General features: G+C 40.9%; 2 protein-coding genes across 2 annotated transcripts; one reads left to right on the top strand and one right to left on the bottom strand.

Moving 5' to 3' along the window:
- Window positions 1-144: 144 nt before the first annotated feature.
- Window positions 145-9,618, bottom strand: dhcr24 (24-dehydrocholesterol reductase). Its single transcript, XM_080505651.1, has 9 exons — window positions 9,351-9,618; window positions 7,831-7,986; window positions 6,342-6,447; window positions 5,710-5,828; window positions 3,336-3,599; window positions 3,104-3,247; window positions 1,921-2,118; window positions 1,297-1,475; window positions 145-1,111 (listed from the first exon to the last, which is right to left on the bottom strand). The coding sequence occupies exons 1-9, from the start codon at window positions 9,579-9,581 to the stop codon at window positions 958-960; spliced, it is 1,551 nt and encodes a 516-aa protein (XP_080361777.1). The 5' UTR covers window positions 9,582-9,618; the 3' UTR covers window positions 145-957.
- A 3,420-nt stretch (window positions 9,619-13,038) lies between these two features.
- On the top strand, window positions 13,039-15,589 carry LOC308137544 (uncharacterized protein; the record flags this gene model as incomplete). The annotated part of the gene is made up of 2 exons (XM_080506296.1): window positions 13,039-13,352; window positions 15,352-15,589. The coding sequence occupies 2 exons, from the start codon at window positions 13,039-13,041 to the stop codon at window positions 15,587-15,589; spliced, it is 552 nt and encodes a 183-aa protein (XP_080362422.1).
- Window positions 15,590-19,605: the final 4,016 nt, after the last annotated feature.

Here is a 19,605-nt window from a genome sequence, read left to right as displayed (position 1 = left end):
GCATGTGAAGGTAATTGGTGATTCTAAACTGCCCCTAGTTTATATATGTGCCATATTTAGGTTGTTCCACAAAGTTCCACAAATCTTCAAGCAACACATCTGTAGATTTGTGCATGGATGTGGTATTTAAAAAATCACGACAAATTATTCTTCTGCTTTCAGATGAAATAGTTTTAATCCAAAGTCACATGGATATGATCAAACATCCGAATTGCTGCCAAATGTTACAAGAGTGTGTTATCCTTCTTCATGATCACAAAAGTATTATTTGAAAATACTTTTCAAGGTGAATCGGGTGTCTTGAGACCACTATGGCACTTAGGGAACAATGAGATAAAGCATTAAAAGTTGCAGAAAAGTTACACAACAGAGAACAAACATATTTGGTTTGATAATAAAAAGTCGTAAAGAGGTTTGAGTCAAGCAGCACAGGAGGTTAGAAATAGAATGTTTAAAATGAATTGTTGAGAAAAAAAGTTTACGCATTCTTTTGAAAAATATTTCTTCTCCCGCTTCACAGTATTTGTGTTTGAAAGCAACACTTTCACCTTCAATAACCTTCGGAACAATGTTTGAGAGTCAAATTGTTTTTTGCATTTTTTTTTTCTAGCGAAATTATAAAAAAACTAGTACCTGCAGGCAGTTGGCCTCGACTTTAGAAAAGCGGACTTGGGACTGCAAAATTCACAGGTTCGAATTTCACTGCTGACAGGTCAACACTGTGGGTCCCTGAGCAGGACCTTTGACCCCCACTGCCTCCCTGGTGCTGCACCAGGCAGCACACTGCTCCTCGCCTGTTTTGTTAAGGTTAACTATAAATAGGATGGGTTCAATGCAGTGATGTAATTTCCCCAAAGCTATCAATGGATTGTGCTTTCTTTCTTTCCGTAACAAGGCATAAGCTGCAGATACTGCCTCAGTGGGTGTGTGACACATGGCCTGGTGGATGGTGGGGTGTCAGTGTCTGGCAGATTTACAAATTTTATCGTAAACCTCCGGGAATGCTTCTTTACAGCCCAGTTCATTTCTCAGTCTGTGGTACAGCTGTCCATCAAACATCTCCCAAAACTCCTCTCGCTCCATGTACACATCTGCATACAGCATCTGGAACCTGCAGGTCAGTGGAATAGTATTCAGATTCAAAACTTACATTTCAAAGCTCCAGTCTTAAACATTTATGACAAGTTCAGCTTGACATACGTTATTCTTCATAGTTTAACTGAATTTAGATGTTGTCATTGGCACTCTATAAATAAAACCTAAGTGTAATTAAATGTCTCTTCATTGAAGTCTTACCCATGCACGTCTCGGACAAACTTCTCCAGCTGACGTGTTGACGCTTTAGCTTCAAAGTGTTTGACTTTGGGTTCCCCGTAAGCTCCAATATCCACGTACAGCTCCTCCTCCTGACCTTTGGGGTGCACCATGCCTCTGCTTGGTGGCAACCGGAATGGACACAGCCACAGAGGGTAAACCTGGAATAACACAAGCCATTTGCATGAGTCATATTTCATTTTTTAGTTATGGAGGACTTTATTTACACCACTAGGGGGCAGTACTGTGTTATGGAAGTCAATGGCACAAATCAGGATTCCTGCGAATTTTCTTTTTAATCCAGCGATAAGATGTGTTATCCTCTTTAAATGAAGAAGGAAAGACTTTTGTCCTCAGCTTCATGCTGGATTGTTGTGCTGCTGGACATTGGGTTTTGGTAATGGAGCAATATTTTGATATGTTTGAGATTTCTGTTAAACGAAGACTCATGCGCCCACATCTCATTAAAATCCACACCTATGATTTTTGACAACAAGTAGTGGCTAAATCTCTGGGATTGAGTCACTGTAACATTCATGAAATTCAAGTAGCAAGAGCCCCGTGTTTAAAAAAGTTCATGTGAATCCACATGCGAGTTTGTCTTACATTCATGTCCTTGTGCATGCGTGCGATGGAGGCCTCCAGGTGCTTCATGGGCACCAGCACGTCCTGGACCACGTGGTGCTGCTCGTACAGTCGTCTGATGGTTTCCCCCTGAGTGAGCTTCAGCAGCGAGATCTTAGGGGGAACCATCCACCCGAACAGCCAGCGAAAGATGGGGTTGTTCCCGAAGGGAATGATATCCTGCAGATAGGACAAGGACACATGTTCATCTAAAGTCCAGAATTACACACCAACCCTTTTATTTTACAGATAAGCTCAATTTATGTTATTTTAGTGGCTGGAGAAATGTCAAACGTGCACAATGCGCTTCTCTCACATTTTCCCAAGATAACTTCTACTGTCAATTTAAGGCAGTTGTTCAGTACTGGTGTGTGTTTTGAGAAGCTCATGTTATAACTGAGAGACACGCTGGTGAATCTAATCTGTTATTAGATGATCATATTGAAGATGTCCTGGTAGCCACTGTAAAGTGTATATGTGCGCAAAGTAACATTTTTCTGCTGTCTAGTACTTTTTGAACTTTTTAAATGCAATAAACAAGTTGGTAGTTACTGGTTATGAGAAATATCAATTCCAGATCTTGTCAGTTGTGGTACAATAGCAGAATAAGTGGTAACTAGTAATTACTGGTGACAACAGTGTATTAAAATTATTTTGACATTTGAAAGAAGAAACAAAACACTATACTCCACTAGAGGGCAGTCTTATCTCACCAAACCGCATGCCGTACAGCCAATGATCACAAATCATCAAATTGTCTAATGTTAATTTAATCAAAGCCTCACTCAGTCCAGTTCTTGTCTGCATTATCCTGCCTAGAAGAGCCAAGTTCTTTCAAAAGAAAAAGAAAAAAAAAGACGGCAGCCAAAAGCTCAGAGGTGACCCCTTTAGGTTTCTCTCAAACCAATACTATGCATAATTCATCACACCATTTACTGTTACAGAAAACAAAGGATGCCAAGCCTCTCTCAGTAATGGCTAATGGTGTGTGTGCAGGAGAGAAAGACACGGGGGGCGGGGATTAGAGCATTAGTGTCTAACAAAGAGAAGTGAGCAAGCAAGTTGGTAAGATGATGACAAGCTAAAATCTGGCAGATATATGCAAGTCTTTCAACCATCGCGCTCTGGGACAGACCGCTCTTCCTCCAGTGTGTTCTGCACGTACCTGAAGCTCCCAGAAGATGCTGCGAGTGTGTCTGTGGTAGTACTGCCTCAAGGGAATGTACTCAACCCCGGTGCAGTCGCTGCTCAGGTAGCTCTCCACGTGTTTGAAGAACCAGGGTTTAAAGTGCAGGCCAATTCTGTTAATCTGAGTGTCAAAGAGGATGGAAATACTGAAGTTAAATGTGATCATTTGTGTCAATAATTACATGCACATATATTCTATAATGCCTCACCTTATCCGGCTCTGCATGGTCGGTCATGGTTCCCGTCATGACCACAGCCGCGTTCTCGCCGTACTGGATCCCCTCAACGAAGGTGTTCTGCTTGTTCTCCGATGCCTCAGCGAAGCGCCTGCAGATGTTCTCCAGTCCTCTGACCGGCTCGTAGCGCAGCTTCACCCAGGGCTTCGTCGGGACTATTTTAATCTCCGCCGCAACCAAGAACCCCAGAGTGCCGCAGGACCAGGGGACGGCGTGGAACAGGTCCGAGTTCTCCTCCTGCGAGGAGAAGAATCAACACAGAGCTGCAGCACAGTTCTTAAGATCAATCAAGATGGCTCAACCACCACTGCTACACAGTGTATCGAAGGCTCCTCTTTTAGGAGACGGCAGCTTCTCCAGCCTCGACGATCACAGACATAAGTTGCTGCCGTTCCTTGGCCTGCAGTTAAAACAGACAACAGCTTTTTTGTTTTTCTATTTGGGACACAAATTATTTATGGGAGAGAATTGGTCAGTAAAATAACCCTAGATGTTCTTCCTTTCTTCAAGTCAAAGAAACACGATGTACATCAACGTACCATCATATTGCAACTGCTGACAGGGAACGTGAATAACTGTATAACAACATAATGACATGTTGTCAAAGCTGATGTACAAGGATGTGAGTCGAATTGTGATGGTAGATAAATGGGTTGGAACATCTTGTGGGGTTTTCCCAGTCTGCAGTGGACAAATTCTATCAAAAAGTGCTCCAAGAAGTCGTAAAAGCTCATGGATACATGTGAGGGGAGAAAGCTGATCCAACAACGGGCTACTGGACTTCCATGTTAGAGTTGGTTCTGTTTTGAAGGGTGTCAGAATAAACACTTGCATCCCTGTAAAAGTATTTCAGCGGTTATTTTGCATATATCAATGCAGACTTTATTCCTTGCAGCCAAATGGGCATGTTTGTTTTTTTTTATTTAGGCATAATTCAGTCACACTCGAAGTTTAGGTTAAATTTCCAGACTTGCACTTTTTTTCTTTTCTTTCACTGACGTTCAAATGACATCCAGACAAAACGTCCATGCAATGTCCAGGAAAGACGTACGAAAAACACTTTCATTGTGGCTTCCCCTGAGGACTTCTTCTGAAAGTATAAAGAAAACGTCAGGTAGACATGTTTTCTTTTGGCTCAGCAGGAAGCTTTTTCTGCCGACATAAGGCAAGTAGGCGACGGGCTGGTAATAATGGATGTTATGAGTCGGTCCTTGCTCTGAGGCACGCCCCCAATAGCCTGTGAGATTTTTAAAAAATATACTTCTGGCGGTTTTGCGTCTTTGTACATTTGATATGAGGTAACTTTAAACTTTTACTCAAATAATTATTCTATATGTGGATTTCTTGTTTACCGAAGTAGATTCCGAGCAAAGTATCTTTACCTTTAGTCAAGTATGACTTTCATCTACTTTTTACAGCACTGGCCACAAACCATTAACACCCCTTTATATAAATTATATTCCCTGATGGTCGTGGCCTCCTTGAGCAGCGTGACGTGACCTGCCTCAAAACAAAGAAAGAGGAACACAACCCCAGTGTGAAATATTGACTTGTCCTCCAAATTCTCAATCCCATTGAGCAACATCTCACACCTTCCAGGACATAAAACATCTGGTGGTAACATCTTAATGAAAGACACCTCAACACTTCGTCAGAGGTCAAGGGAGGTCCATGATTCAGGGCCGTTATAAACAGCACAGACAGATTTAGCATGTTAAAAAAAAAAGGGGGCGAAAAAAGAGTGCTGCACAATTTTGAAGGAGTTATAATATAGTGATATAATATAGTGATGTTACACATCAAATTAAACAGAGGCATTTCAGAAGTGGTTCAGTTTCTAATGGTCCAAGTCAATTAATTTATCACTCAGGCTACTTTGTTTTCTTCCCCGTCTCTGATCCACAAAACAAAAAAAGATAATAATAATAATAATTAGATGTACATTTTTTCCAATATGTGTCAGCAGCTCCTTCAACTTTAGGAAGACGTTATCCATAGATATGCATATAATGTCTGTCTGGGTGAGATGTAAATATTACAATGCGAGTAGACAAATTGAATTATAAGACAGAAACAGCAGAAAGAAATAGCCACATACTGCAATTAAGGCTTAGCCTTTCTGCAGATTAGCCACTGATAACCAGTTCATTTTCCATAATGATACTTTATAATAATGTCTTTCTTGCCTAGATCCCATCTATCTAAAAATGTCATACAAGGCAGACGAATATGAACAAGTTAGATGAATAAGTGGATAACTATAGTTGTAATTGTTAGACATATTTTAAAAAGCATAAAACTCCGAGACCCAAGCACAACTCCCGCACCCCCACACACACACACTCACCTCAGTGCATCGCACCAAGCTGCCATCAGCGAGAACCAGCTCATATGCTACACAGATGTGCTGGAAAAGCCCATAAATATGGGAGGACGACTCAATGCCTGTGCCCATCACCAAACCACCTGAGAGAGGGCAGACAGAGAATAAAACAAATTTAGTTGTACCGTAATTAGATTTTTTTTTTTTCTTCCCGGGTGAGCACAACAGGCCGCAAATCACATGAGCAGGTAGCAGTGTTGTGCCTGTTGTGTGTATTTCTGTGCTTGCGTGGACACCAGGATAAATGAATGCATCACGGCTTGATGGGAAAACATTAGATTGTTGATGCGTAGTTTATGGCATCAGGAAATCCATTATGAAACCTGATCCAGGGGTGCTTCCACTGCTGCAGCCATTTCCTGCCAGTTTCATCTTTTGAGCTGCAACGTCAGTCCTCTAACGCGATTACAGAAGTCGCCAAGGCAATAAGCAGGATACAGGGAATGATGAAGGCGATGCAGGATCTATGAACAATGAGCTGTGGAAATGACCGACACAACTGCCGCTTTCTAGAAACCAGATGGCCACAGGCGATGCCAGTCCATGAGGGTTCTTTAACAAAAATAAAAATAAAAAAATAGTTCATTTCAACGTACCCACAGTCAGGTCATCCAGCTCAGGCAGCACCGGCAGGGTCCAGCCGATGGAGTTGAGGCAAGCCGTCACTTGACCCATGTTGGCCAGTGGCTCAACTCTCACCACCTAAACAACAAGGATCCCTGTGAGTAACAATTTGACATCCGGCAGAAAGTACAAAAATCAACCAAGCATGGTTTTATAATGAATTTAGCACTGGAGCAAAAAAAAAACATTACAGCTGTTTTTTGGAACCACGTATTTGTCATTTCAATAGATGAAGCCACGATGTGACTTTTTTTTTTTTTAAATCACTATTCTAAATAAATCATTAAAATAACAGCAGCGAAAGCGTCCTTAAAATGGCTCGTGAAGCAGTCCAACCAGCAGGTGCTCTATAAATTAAGTTGATTTGAATTGAATTGATCATAATTTTGCTTTACTGGTGAAATTGATCGGATATATACTATTGAAAATTGGCTGTGGATTAGAAAGAATAAATGAGGACAGTGGCCACGTGAATCCTTCAGCGTATCAGTTACTTAGCGTGATATATTTTTTAAGGAGTGTGCGACTAGAGGTGCTGGGGGGGAAAAAAAGCCATGAATTCAACAGCGATGACAAGCAGAGCAATAATTCACTCTGCTATACATCCATCTGCCAGTAGGATGGATCAGCCGAGGCCTCTGTGCCTGGTCAGCGCAGGAATGTGAAACCTGGCAAACAGCAGGATGTCAGTGTGTAAAAGGCTTTGCCTTCTTCAAATGTGCACAACAATCATCAGCTGCACAGCACCTCTCTTTACAGCTTCCCTTATCAAGCTCCAGACTCAAATGTACACAAACACTTACAAATATTTATTGAACACGGAGCTTGAGAGGCTGCTGCCAGAGAGTGCAGTGCCATGGAACAGCATTTAAAATCAAATCAAACTTAATTTATCTTTCATTCAATAAGATGCACCACAATAGTGCTTTACAGGTTCTGTCTTTCTATTGCCACAGCATTGTAGTGGTAAATGCTAGAATCTGTGAACACAGTCATCTTTTTGTGTCATTTTCTGATGTCGTGTCGTTAGTGTTGTCGAAATGAAAGAAATACTCACAAAAGTCACCAAGTATCATTTTATTGGGAATATAAATGTGCAATGCCATTTTTGAGAAGAGAAAAAATTGAGCGATGAGTGAATAAAAACTAGATTTGAACTTGAATATATGACTCATGAAACTAAAACTCTACCAATCATTTTTAACCAACCCACAACCATGAACAATAAAACCCCACACCAAGTTTGTCAAAGTTATTGCACATGCTGGCTCCCACTGACGTCACACTGAGACATTTCATTAACTTTATTAATAATTTTATTATGATGAGCTGAAATGTCACAAAAATCCAATCTAAGTAAGAAAAGTTGGCGAGTTGAAGGGTGAAGATGGACACGATGCATCTAATTGATATCTCATCTTTTGGAGCGACTCCAGACCACACAGATATACTTGGACCCACCTGCCTCTTCGTGTCCACCTCCAGAATATCCATCAGGTTGATCATGATGTTCTTGTGGGTTTTCTTGTACTTTCCCACTCGAAGAGACACGGTGAGCCAGCCTGGCCGGCCCGTACACATCTGGGTCTTACTGCCCTCTTTTTTCCACTCACGCACCTGAGAACAAACACAATTGTGACACAAGAAATAATATTATTATTCAAATGGCAGGGGAATATACAGTGTAAACTATTTACTTTTACTGGGCAGTTTCATGATTATATACATCCAGAAATTAATATTATGGTTGAAAAATAAAAACACACCTTCCTCTATTTACTGATCACTATAGAGTGACAGAGCTATGGGTGTGTAGATTACTGAGAGAGACATTAATAATTCTCTAAAAGTGGCAGAGCTGGGAGTAACCACTTTGAAATACTCAGGATTACACGTCACCAAGTAGTATTTTGTGGTATCTTAAGGAGGATGGAATTTGTCTGTTCCTTATAATCACAAGTCACAACTGAGCAAACTCCCAAAAAAGGAACTTTGAACTGCTCTTCTCTCATAAGATGTTCGCCAATAACATTTGTTTATGTAGATATGACACTTTTGTGTAACCACCAATAAATGGTCCTTGATAAGATTAAACTTACAGCAACCTTGTGTAGCATCATTCATAGTCTGTGTGAACGATAACCTCATGACAGATCTGCTTTCAACTTCTTACATAATGACATGAACACTCAAGTGTCTTGCATTGATAAATCAGTTTAAATTCTGAAATAGTGCATATGCTTTGATAAAAACATGAATATCTGTGACACCATATTTACTCATCCTACTGAGGAGGTGACTCGACATATTGGAGGCCTTGTTTGCAACGTCACTGTTTACTTTTGTGACTTCCTAGTAAAGAAGCCATATGCACCTTTTTACAAGAATAACCTCGGCCAGAAATAATGATATCTATTTATAAAGACATCAAAACTATTTGCTGAACAAGCAGTCTTTTCACTTGTCTACATTTAAAAAAAAATACTTGCATAACTTTATGTTTGTGTTTTAGTAAAACTTTACACAAACTGATGTCTTGTTTGTGAGGATGGCGGTGTCATCTATATCGTGGCTTGTTATTGTTGTTGACAGGACATTTAACAGTTAATGACGTGGCTGTTGAATAAATCACAAAGGTTAAGTCACGGGTGTCAAACTTATTTTAGAGCAGGGGACCCATACAATCTATCGTGACTTGGAAGTGGGCCACACCTGTGCAATATCAGCATAATAAACTTTTTTAATTCGTCTCACCGTTACCTGTGAAACCAGGTAATCGTTTTTTTAAGTGGCACGTACGTCATCTGCTTAGGGGATCACATTTAAACTAATAGTTCTCTCGAGACACACGCATCAAACCAAATAGACCACATATGGCTCGAATATTGCGACTCATTTCTCTGGATCCGCCCCTGTGGTGACCACAGGTACACCTGTGCGCTCGCTCGCGCGCACGCGCGCCAGTGGGGCTTGTGGCTCACCTGTCGCTGGATGTCACGCACGCGCTGGTCGTGCTTTTTGGGCGCAGAGCACATCTTGAAGATGAGCCAGGCTCTCATGTAGTAATACACGTCGAACAGGACGGAGAGCGGCAGCAGGAACAGGCACACGAATATCCACCGCTGGTGCACGATGACATAGTCTAAACCTTTCACCTTGATCCACAGCAGGAAGATAACGGCTAAACTCCCGAGATACAGCAGCGGGTCCATCGTGTCGGGACAAATCTGTTGCTTTTTCACTTCTTCTTCTCGGCGAATGAACTCCACCTGTTTATTCCGACACCAAAAACCCGAATCTCGATCACCCCTTTTACCACGATAGGTGAGCGGGGAACAGTTGGACTGCTGGCCCCGCCCCTTCTTCACATTGATTGGTCAATGTTATGTTAGGGGCGGGATCAGTCGCCTACCCTTTTCTCCTATTGGTTGGTGTAGGAACAACCGAGACCGAGACTTTCTCCCGTTTGACCAATCAGGAAGCTGCCAGGCTGTCACACCATGCTGCCTGAGCTGCAGGAGCTCTGTTACAACACTACTCACAGTCTGGAATTTGAACCATTGGGGAACCATCAATTGATCAGTTCTGCTTAATATAAATGTATTTTTTATAAATAGAAATCACACATGTCCTACTGAGGTTGAGAAACAAGGTGAAGCAGTATTCAGTTCCGACTCTCCTCACCTGTGGGACAAACTTCCTGAGCACCTGAGGACTGCTGACACACTCAAGACAGCCTCCAGACCTCCATTATTATTTGCTCAGACCTTTTCATTATACAATAGATTATACATACTTTATTAAGTTTTTACTTTATTTAACATGCCTTCCTTAATCAGATTGTTTTACTGCATTTCTTTGTGAAGCACACTATAAATTTGCCTCACCTGTATTCCTGGCTTGATTATACATTCTATTTCTTTGAGTTTTGTCTGGTTATAGTATGGTGATGGTTTCTTCCCAAGGTGCTTAAACATTTTTGATAAATCATATGCATAATATGTTCATGCTAGCTTTCTCCTGGATAGAAAGGTCACATCTCTACAACCACACACAGTCCTTCAGATAGGGTTGTCAGTCATTACTCAACATGCTTTATTATGCCTTAAGAAATATCTTGGATAATCAGTGGTACACAGACAGAATGATGTTCTGCACCAATCAATATAAAATAAAATAATATATCTCTTTTCAAGTTTCAAGTTAGGATGCATAAAATATTAAATAATGCTCTCAAAATGTCTATATTAGAATATTGATCATTGATTACAATATCTATCCAGTGGTCTCAAAATACTTATTTAACAAACAATTTGTGGATGGACAGGAAGCAGTGCTGCTCCAACATCTGCTACATCGAGCTACTCACTGGTAATCCACACTCCACTGGTCTGATGCCAGTTTACACCATTTGTGGTTTCACACGTGATACTGATACTTTATTCAAAAGCGTACAGCATGAGGGAAACTCTGATATTGTAGTAAGATAAAGGAGTTGAAGGTGTTTTATTTCAATTTATAGCTACTAAAATGCTATTGACACCAGTTTAAACAGCATTGTTTCTTATTCTTAATCTCTGCTCCAGACATGACTGCGTCATTGTTCAGTTGTTATTTCAGCACATCTCAGTCTCTGACATGGCTTTCCCATAATACGCTTTGTAAATTAGTTCTTTAATCTTTGTACAAGACATTGCGAAATCGTAAAATTTGTGCCACAATTTTGCCACACATGAACAAAGAATAGTATAAGAATAGTCTACAATCATTCCAAAACTAATGACCTCTACCACAATGAGAGGCCAGGTTTGAGGTGGCGCATTCAAATTAATACAAGTGATTAAAGACATTTAAAAAAAAAAACTTTCTGGGAAAATAAATCTCTAAAAGTAGGTTGTTTGATCCCGTTTCTGGTGGACCAAGTGTGATTATGAAGGAGGAGGTGATAAGATGTTGTGGCAGAAGCTCTTCACTCCCAGAAAACAAATGACAAGAGGAAAAAGACAACTGAGGAAACAAAAAGAAGCTGAGCGTGTGGCCTGACCAGAAATCCACACTGGTTTAACAGAAAGACTGATGTTTGCTGATTGACAGGAAATTCGATAATTTCATTATTTACATTCAGATTAAGTTACACCTGTCAGTTGGAAGTTAAATTGTTATACAACATATGTTGTTTGTATTTTTGTTGTTTTTGTCTATTTGAGACAATAACTCATGTATAAAGTCCAGTATTTTTTTTTTTTACTTCGCGCTCTCTACTGCTTGAGCACATTTTGGCAGACATGTAGATGTTATTCTTTAAAGAAACAAACTTTTGAACCACTGCTACTCTAGAAATGGTTTTCACTGCTTCTTTGTTGTTGCCAGTTTTCAATTGAATTTGCTAAATCTTTTTTACAGTTAGGGGTCATCTTTATCTAATCCCCACTCCTCCTTCCTCACACCCATCGCCTACATTCCCTGCTCACAACAACCATAGACATTCTCACCTGCCCTTTATGTTTTCTTGGTAACTTCATCCTCAGCATCTTCTAAAATACAAAATCCATTTTTATTTTCTCTGATCATTGCTGATTTGTGAGGAACAATGAGTGACTAATATGACTAATGCGTTAATTTAGGTTGACAACGATGCCTCTGTCTTATCCAGTGATCATAGATTTATTTTTTTGCGTTGCTTTATTTACCTTTAAGAACTCTAAAGCTAAAGCCGCGCCTACATCCAGACATTGTGTATTCATTGCAGCTTTAAGGTTTTGCAGGCCATGACAATTGCTATGAGCAGGGGATAATACAAAATTACCTTCTTCATTAATTTTTAATGCAATAGAAATTGTTATATATCATACACGTATAAACACTGTACACGGCCAGAACACTAGCATCTGCTGAGTGGTTGAATTCAAATTCTGTCAATTAATAATGGTGTTTTGCTGTAAATCATTTTAGTTATATTGCTCATCCTGTTTGTATTTGTAAAACTGTGTTGTTGCAAGATTGACTCTCTCTCTCTCTCTCTCTCTCTCTCTCTCTCTCTCTCTCTCTCTCTCTGTCTCTCACGCACACACACACACACACACACACACACACACACACACACACACACACACACACACACACACACACACACACACACACACACACACACACACACACACACACACACATACACACACACACACACACACACACACACAGGCTAAAGTGGTACCCTTCAGACACATTAGACAGAGGGAGGGTGGGGCACCAGTAAAGATTTCTTAATGGGCTCTGCTGTCCTCTCGTCTATCTGCCTTGATGATAAACACACAGCTCCTCAACATTAGCCTGATGTGCATGAAAACCTTCATCTTTTTATTTCCTTTTTCTTTGCCTCCAAACCATCAGGAGCTGGAGCACGCCGTGGGGACTGACACACGGACCAGGTGACCAGGAGACCAGGAGACCAGGAGGATTTCTGATGGAAATAATGTGAGCAAAAGAAGTAAGCTTGAGGAAGAGCGGTGAGTCCCAGGATTTCTCGAACTGTGGAGTAAATCTTTTGGATGTCTGGTTACTGTCAGAGCGAATGGGAAGCATACTCCGTGGGATTGTTTACATGTAAGTGACACTGCCCATCCGGTCACAGCCGCACAACAGCCCCAGAAGCAGCTGACAGTGAGGAGGATGCCTTCCCTGCACCACGGAGCGATCTTCATCGGAGCCTTCCTCATCGTGAGCGGGGGCTCCACAGCCTTCCTGGCCTCGTATCAGAGTCGCCTGCAGGCGTTCTCCCTCTGTTGCGTGGTGCTGGGGGTGGTTATGCTCATCCTGGGGCTATTCTGGGCAATGAACACCAAAAGTGCAGTGAACTACAACCAGGAGTTCCACCCAGATTGCCCGCACTATCCATACAATGACTACGCCAACTACCCGAACCATGCCCTCTTTACTTCCCCGGGGAGTCACTTCCCTGAGTCCCAGTCAGTGTTTCTGCCCAGGTGGGTGAAGGAAAAAGAAGCCCTGTTTCGTTGATCGTTGTTCTGCATAGGTCAGGATATGTGTGACTTTTTTGTTATCTTGCTATGATAAACTAGAAATCTCACATTATGTATTGCTTGTGCATTTCACAAAGTAAAAAAGAAGACCAATAATACAAGGTTTACCTAAAAATAGCTTTGACCAGAAAAGATGACAGTGCAACTTGTCAATGCGGTGTATTTTCATAAAAGCTGGTATCATTATCTTTTGGGTTCTTTGCGCTAACCATACCTACATACAAATTATTGATGGGCTCAAAGACTGACCACAACATCCTCAACTTTTCAAAAGAAACGAATCCTCAGCTGTGGAAAACACTTTATTGCTAATGACAGAACGTAAAAGCCAGACACATGACTGTCATCCTAATATGACGATATGGCTAATATGATCCTGCTTTTTATCCAGAGGTGAGAAATCTAAGGCAAATTTGCATTTGGTCGATTAATTAGTGGAAATTTACTTAAATAAGCGGAGCCACATTTGTAAGAAACATGCATTTGTGAGATGAGCAGCAGAGCTGAGTGTGTGGGTTGTGCCCATTAAAATTGGTCTAGTTGGCTGCTCCCTTTTTTTATAAGGGTCACCAGAGCAAGGCATGGCAGTTTGCACTGCAGGCTTGAATAGTTTTTACACCATATTTGCTTACTGCTGCAGCCCAGATTAAAACTCCAAGTCGCCCCAAAATCAAGGTGAAGACCTGGTCTGATGTACCACCAGGGGCGTGCGTGGTTGCACGCAGGAAAAAAAATTGCCAACTCATCTTCGAGAAAGTCAGACGGCCTATTGTGATAATTGCACGACTGCTCTTTCCAACCGACACAACCATGCTGACTGACATGTGACAAACGCTGGTTGCAGAAAGTGTGAGCGGGCTGGTGAACGGCGTGTTGTGGTCCTGTGCGTCTCTCGCTCTCCCACATGTAAGCTAGACTCCTGTTCGTTAAATGAATAAATCGTTATGGTGCTTGTATGTCCTGTTTCCGAGGACTTTAATCATCAAATCACCTGCTAAAAAAAAAACCTGTCAACAACAGAATAAGTTGCTTGTATTCACAGAGAAGATAGAGCTTTTATTTCATTGGGGGGGTTCTCGTACTCCTCATACATTGTGCTGCTCATTCTACAAATGCATGTTTCTAGCAAATTATCAGCATGTGATTCGTCATCAACCCCGTGTTCTGATGACTTATTTTCATGATAAGGGGCCAGAGCTGTTAATTGTCATTGGTCGAAAAGTGAAATAAGCATTGTCTCATGATTAGCAGCCAGATTTAGGTGGATGTCGGGCTTCCTGTGGGAATGTCACTTTAGAAGGTTTCGGTTTAATGGCTGCTGGGATCGATAGGCAATAAAAGCTTTTACTTTAAAAATGGAAGTCAGGTGTATGTAGGCCCTGAAATAGCCTGTCACATAAGTTTATGGTCGTTCACTAAAGCTTATTCTGCAATCTTAACTTATCCACATGACATATACATTACTTTTAGTTCTTTTAGTTAAATAAATAACTGATAGGGATGTATTGAAAAAGAGTAAACAAATTAGGCATGCTGGGGAAAAACACTAACCCTCTTCCATCTTCCCTCCACCCTCGCTCTCTGGTTTCTTCACAAATCACAGTGGAAATAAACAGGCTTTCCAATGCATTAACATTTACCACTATGAGGCATTCTAACAAGAGATTTATCAACCAAATACAATTTATTCCTTCCTTTTGAGATATCGTTATTGAAATAAAATAACACCTGTTAAGACATGACTCATGTGCACAAATTGAATTCACAAGCTTTGTGTCTAACCCACACAGGGATATCATTTATAGCTGAGGAAACTCGATTGCTTCATTTGGCAGGAGACACATTCACATTCAGTACGACTGCTCTCGCCTGTCTTGTTGCTACAACTGCTGTAGAACTCAGTTTGTGTTTCCGCACGACTCCCTCCTCCTCTTGTGTGCAGGCCGATGGAACGCCACAGGCACGGCGCCCGCGGCGAAGACTTCGACTATCCCCCCATGGACTCCGGCGGCTTTAGTCCCACGATCCACCCTCCGTCGTGGCTGGGGCCGCCGCCGCCCTACGAGGTGGCAATCAAGACCACGTGTAGCTCCACGCGACTTCGACGCGCCTACTCCGACACGCACCTGGCGACGGAGCCCCTGTTCGGACAGTCACGAGAAATTAGCTTTGAGGTGTGACGCTGGAAGCTCGGCCTCTACGTACGTCGCACATATTAAGATAAATAGACCATGGAGGTCGCTCTGACTCAACTCGTTGTTTTTTGACCAAAACAAACTTGAAGCATGTATTTTATTTTTCCCTGCTTGAGCCCAGCATGTTTCCCCTTCCTTTCCTAATATTAAAACAGTGTTACATGCACAGACTGAACTCTCAGGCGTTCTAAAAGGTAGTAGACCAAACCAATTTCAGCCTTATCTGAACCAAAACAAAGAATCAAGACATATCATATATTCAATAAGTCTGTGACTGCGATGAGCAACCACAGTACTGCGTTTTGATAAACATTATTAGGACGTTTGAAACTGTCTTTTTAAAGCTGCCATTTATCCATCATACATAACTATTCAGACTTGTTATTCATTCATGAGAATAAGAACATTATTTAGTTAATACAGAGGTTTTAACTCTAAGTTGTGGAGAGCAACATGATAAGCTTTATACCAGGGTTTTGATTGTATTCCATACTTGAAGTTGAAGTTGAAGTTTTTTTTTTTATTTCCTGGAGCTGTGCATACCCTTAAAGTTCTCTGGCTCCCCCCAGAGGAGATGCGTCCCATGAAACCCATGTTGGAGACTCAGTGTCATGATTTCAAGCCTTTTATGCTCAGCTAAACCAAATAAATAAAATATTACAGAACACAGTGCAGCAGATATTAACAATAAAAAAAACATTGAGGTGAAATTGTAGTTTGAACATTAAAGCACAAAAGGTCAAATGAATGGAGGAATTAGTTTTTTCTCCTTATAATGTAACCACTAAGATCCAAACTGTTCAAACAGGAATACACTAAGTGAAAGTGAAAGTCACAGCTGGATAAAAGACGAGCATGAAGATGACCATAACCTGACCACTTGTCACTGAAACGCAGCACACGGAAGCTATTCAGGAGTTTCCTTTGAGTTCACCTGCACAGATAAGTGGGTAAGCCTTCACTTTGGCCTTCCCTGCGGATCTCACGGGGCATGTGTCTCAGTTTTATCATCCGTCGAACACTCCAGGTTGCCCTGTGGCTGTGCTGCACAAATGTTTTTCTCATCTTGGAGTTTGAGTGCCACACATGTACTCTTTGCGGAACAATGACTCATCTGACCGTATGAGTTTTTCCACTGCGCGGCCAATCCCTGCAGCTCCCTGGCAACACTCAGACCTTTAAATGCATTGACTTGACCTAATGTAACCACAGACGCCCTATATTTTAAAGGATCATCTGCAGTTTTGATACTTTTCAATTTCTTGTTTGTTCTTCTACCAAGGCTTTTGGTGGTGAAAATGCAGCCACCAGGGTCACTTTGCAAAGAAAACATGGCCGTTTCTCCATGAGACTGGGACATTCAACTACTGACAGCAACTGTCAAGAATCATGACGGGACAACTTAGTCTGTTTGCTTGTTATATGCAACAAAAGTGCAAAAGTTTAGTACGGAGGTTGTTAAAAGGAGATCATTTGAATTGTGAAAAATTTACTTTGGACTTAAAAATAGAACCAAATGTCTTTGCCTGTCAGATGGTTGAATAAGCAATGTTATAGCCATTATGTTTTGTTTGCTCAAGCCTGTAAGTAAAACTTTCTTTCCTATTACTGATAAAGGTTTTTCAATTGTTCAGAATTTTTTTAATTGGTGTCTGTCATCTGACATGTATCACAATGTGTTTCATTTTTTTCATACTTCACAGCTAATGACTATTATTATGTTGCACCTGTAACGTTTGGCAGCAGAAGCACAAATGACTTCAGCTAATGTGAATAATTGCACAATATTTGTCATCTTTGATTGCTTCTTTTATTTGTGCCACTGAATATGCATGTGTCTATGACTGAAATGCTTTACTCTCTGAAAAAGGGAAGCAAGACAGAATCTTGTAACACGGTTTCTATCTCTGAGGGTGTATATTCAACTTTAGTTATTAAAAAGTTATTAAAAAAAAAGGCCCCACCATAATCAAATGCGATGTTGTGTCATTAACCATCAGAACAGAATCCACTTTTCTATACCACCACTGTGTCCAGACAATACCTGTTCATGGTGTTCATAAATCTGCAGCAGCTGAATGCTGAACCCTCCTCCTTATTGATATTGCCAGTGATTTATATACACAGAGAATGGAGTGACTTTCAAGGACTTGGATTGGTTCCAAAAAGCAACTTATTGAGAATATTTTGGTAGAAAAAAAAAAGATAAAGAGACTAAAAATTAAACTTACTGAGTCATAAAGCAAAAAATAACTATTCCAACAGTAGAAAAGGTTGAAATAAATACACAAGGGCAATAGAAGAATATGATAAATATAGAATAAATGCAGTTAGCAAGAAAAGAATGAAACAAATGGACAATAAGCAAACCCTAACAAACACAGAGATGGAACAAATGTGTGCGATCAGATAGGGCAACATGTAAACCGAAGAGGACATGTGACATTCTGAGCGGCAGCCACCCTGGAACAAAAGGAGAGGGAGCAAATATAGAACAATCAGCAGAAACATCCAAACATAACTCAGAACTTTACAGAACAACCAGGAGAGCAAAACAGACAGGAATAAAAATAGAACTTAAGAAATTAAAGCAATAGAATTGGACATTTGACATGACCTTTAACCTGAATCCTGAACCAACCGACCCTGAGAAATGAGCAAACCTACATCTCGGAAACCCGCGATTCACTGTGGGAGGTGGAAATATGAGTCCTGGAACCTGAAAGATTTAAATACACTGTTGTGATTATGTACTGACAGAGAACATGCGCCTGAGTCCCTGATTAACACTTTTTAAACCCCTCAAGCATAAGGAGGCTGCACACTATAGGGTTTTAGCAATCTCAGATGGAACAGTGAAATGATTGTGATTTAACATCTTTGGTTTTACAGTGAAGAGGTGTTGCTGACATCCATTGTTGCGGTTTTACTAAGACAGAACGCTCACAAAGCTCGCAAGTCTAATTCAGCAACACGACACATTCTGGCCGAACTCGACTTGCACCTCGGCTGATCAGCGACCCGCAACAAATACATGTGTTCCGTTTTCTATCATATGATGAAGCCTTTGCAGAGACGTCTGCAACCCCCTTCAGAATGCTAATAAAACACGTCCGGTCCGTTTGCGATAACAAGATCCCCAAGTGGCCAATAGGACACTCATCCTGTCCCTGCCCCACGCTTCCGTTCAGCTGCACCCGCCCACTCTAGCCTCGCCTATTACGGACGGCCATTGCAGGAAAATCAAGGTTCACAGAGACAGGCATCCCTCATTCCCTGGTCACCCTGATCAAGTTTTGATTATTTCTCTTTGTCATACTTTGGGGGAAATCTTCGTCGTAGCTCCGCGCAGATCAAAACGGAAAGCTTAGATAAACCTATTTGAGTAACTTTTAGTTTTCTGCCCATCCATAACATCAAGTTTCCCACGTTTCTACAGAGAGCATTCAGACTCTCCCAAGGTTACGAAAGCTTTTCACCCGAATTCGTTGTTATGCAATAATCCTCAATCTGTCTGAGAAGATCTGAAGTCATTTCTCAGCGTTAAGGGAAGAGGTTCCGAAAGGTCAACTTAGTCATCCCCATTTTCTTTGCATTGCACTCGTTGCCATGGCCGCATCGCTCTTATCTTCACTCCTACTTCCATTCCACCATTAGCTTACTATTGAAATTGAAGCATACAAAAGTAAAATCTGTAAGACGACTGATTTCCACAAACTACAAAAGAAACACAAGTATGTAAATCCATAATTATAACTCTATCTACTTTCACATACAAATTCCCACTTACTAATCTGACGTTCTACTTGATAGTAATTTGATAATATCAATTAAGTAATCAACTCTAAAATAAATCCAGCAATATTTGAAGGAATATCTTAAATACAATAGTAATTTTCATTTAGTTCCCCCAACTATTGAATTTCAGTAAATCAACTACTGTTTGAAGCATTTATTGGTAACAATAGCTATTATGAAGTACTATAGTACTTGTAAACCAT

Source organism: Blennius ocellaris (assembly GCF_963422515.1).
Source record: "Blennius ocellaris genome assembly, chromosome: 12".
Lineage (NCBI taxonomy): Eukaryota > Metazoa > Chordata > Actinopteri > Blenniiformes > Blenniidae > Blennius > Blennius ocellaris.
This window is presented reverse-complemented; position numbering and strand designations above follow the sequence as displayed.

What these genes read in the sequence shown, in the direction of transcription:
- dhcr24 (XM_080505651.1), bottom strand. Translation starts at nt 9,581, where the DNA reads ATGGACCCGCTGCTGTATCTCGGGAGTTTAGCCGTTATCTTCCTGCTG. An exon ending in GCTGGATGACCTGACTGTGG is followed by an intron (nt 5,829 to 6,341) that starts GTACGTTGAAAT and finishes GCCCTCTCTCAG; the next exon opens with GTGGTTTGGTGATGGGCACA. An exon ending in GCATGCACAAGGACATGAAT is followed by an intron (nt 1,476 to 1,920) that starts GTAAGACAAACT and finishes GTGTTATTCCAG; the next exon opens with GTTTACCCTCTGTGGCTGTG.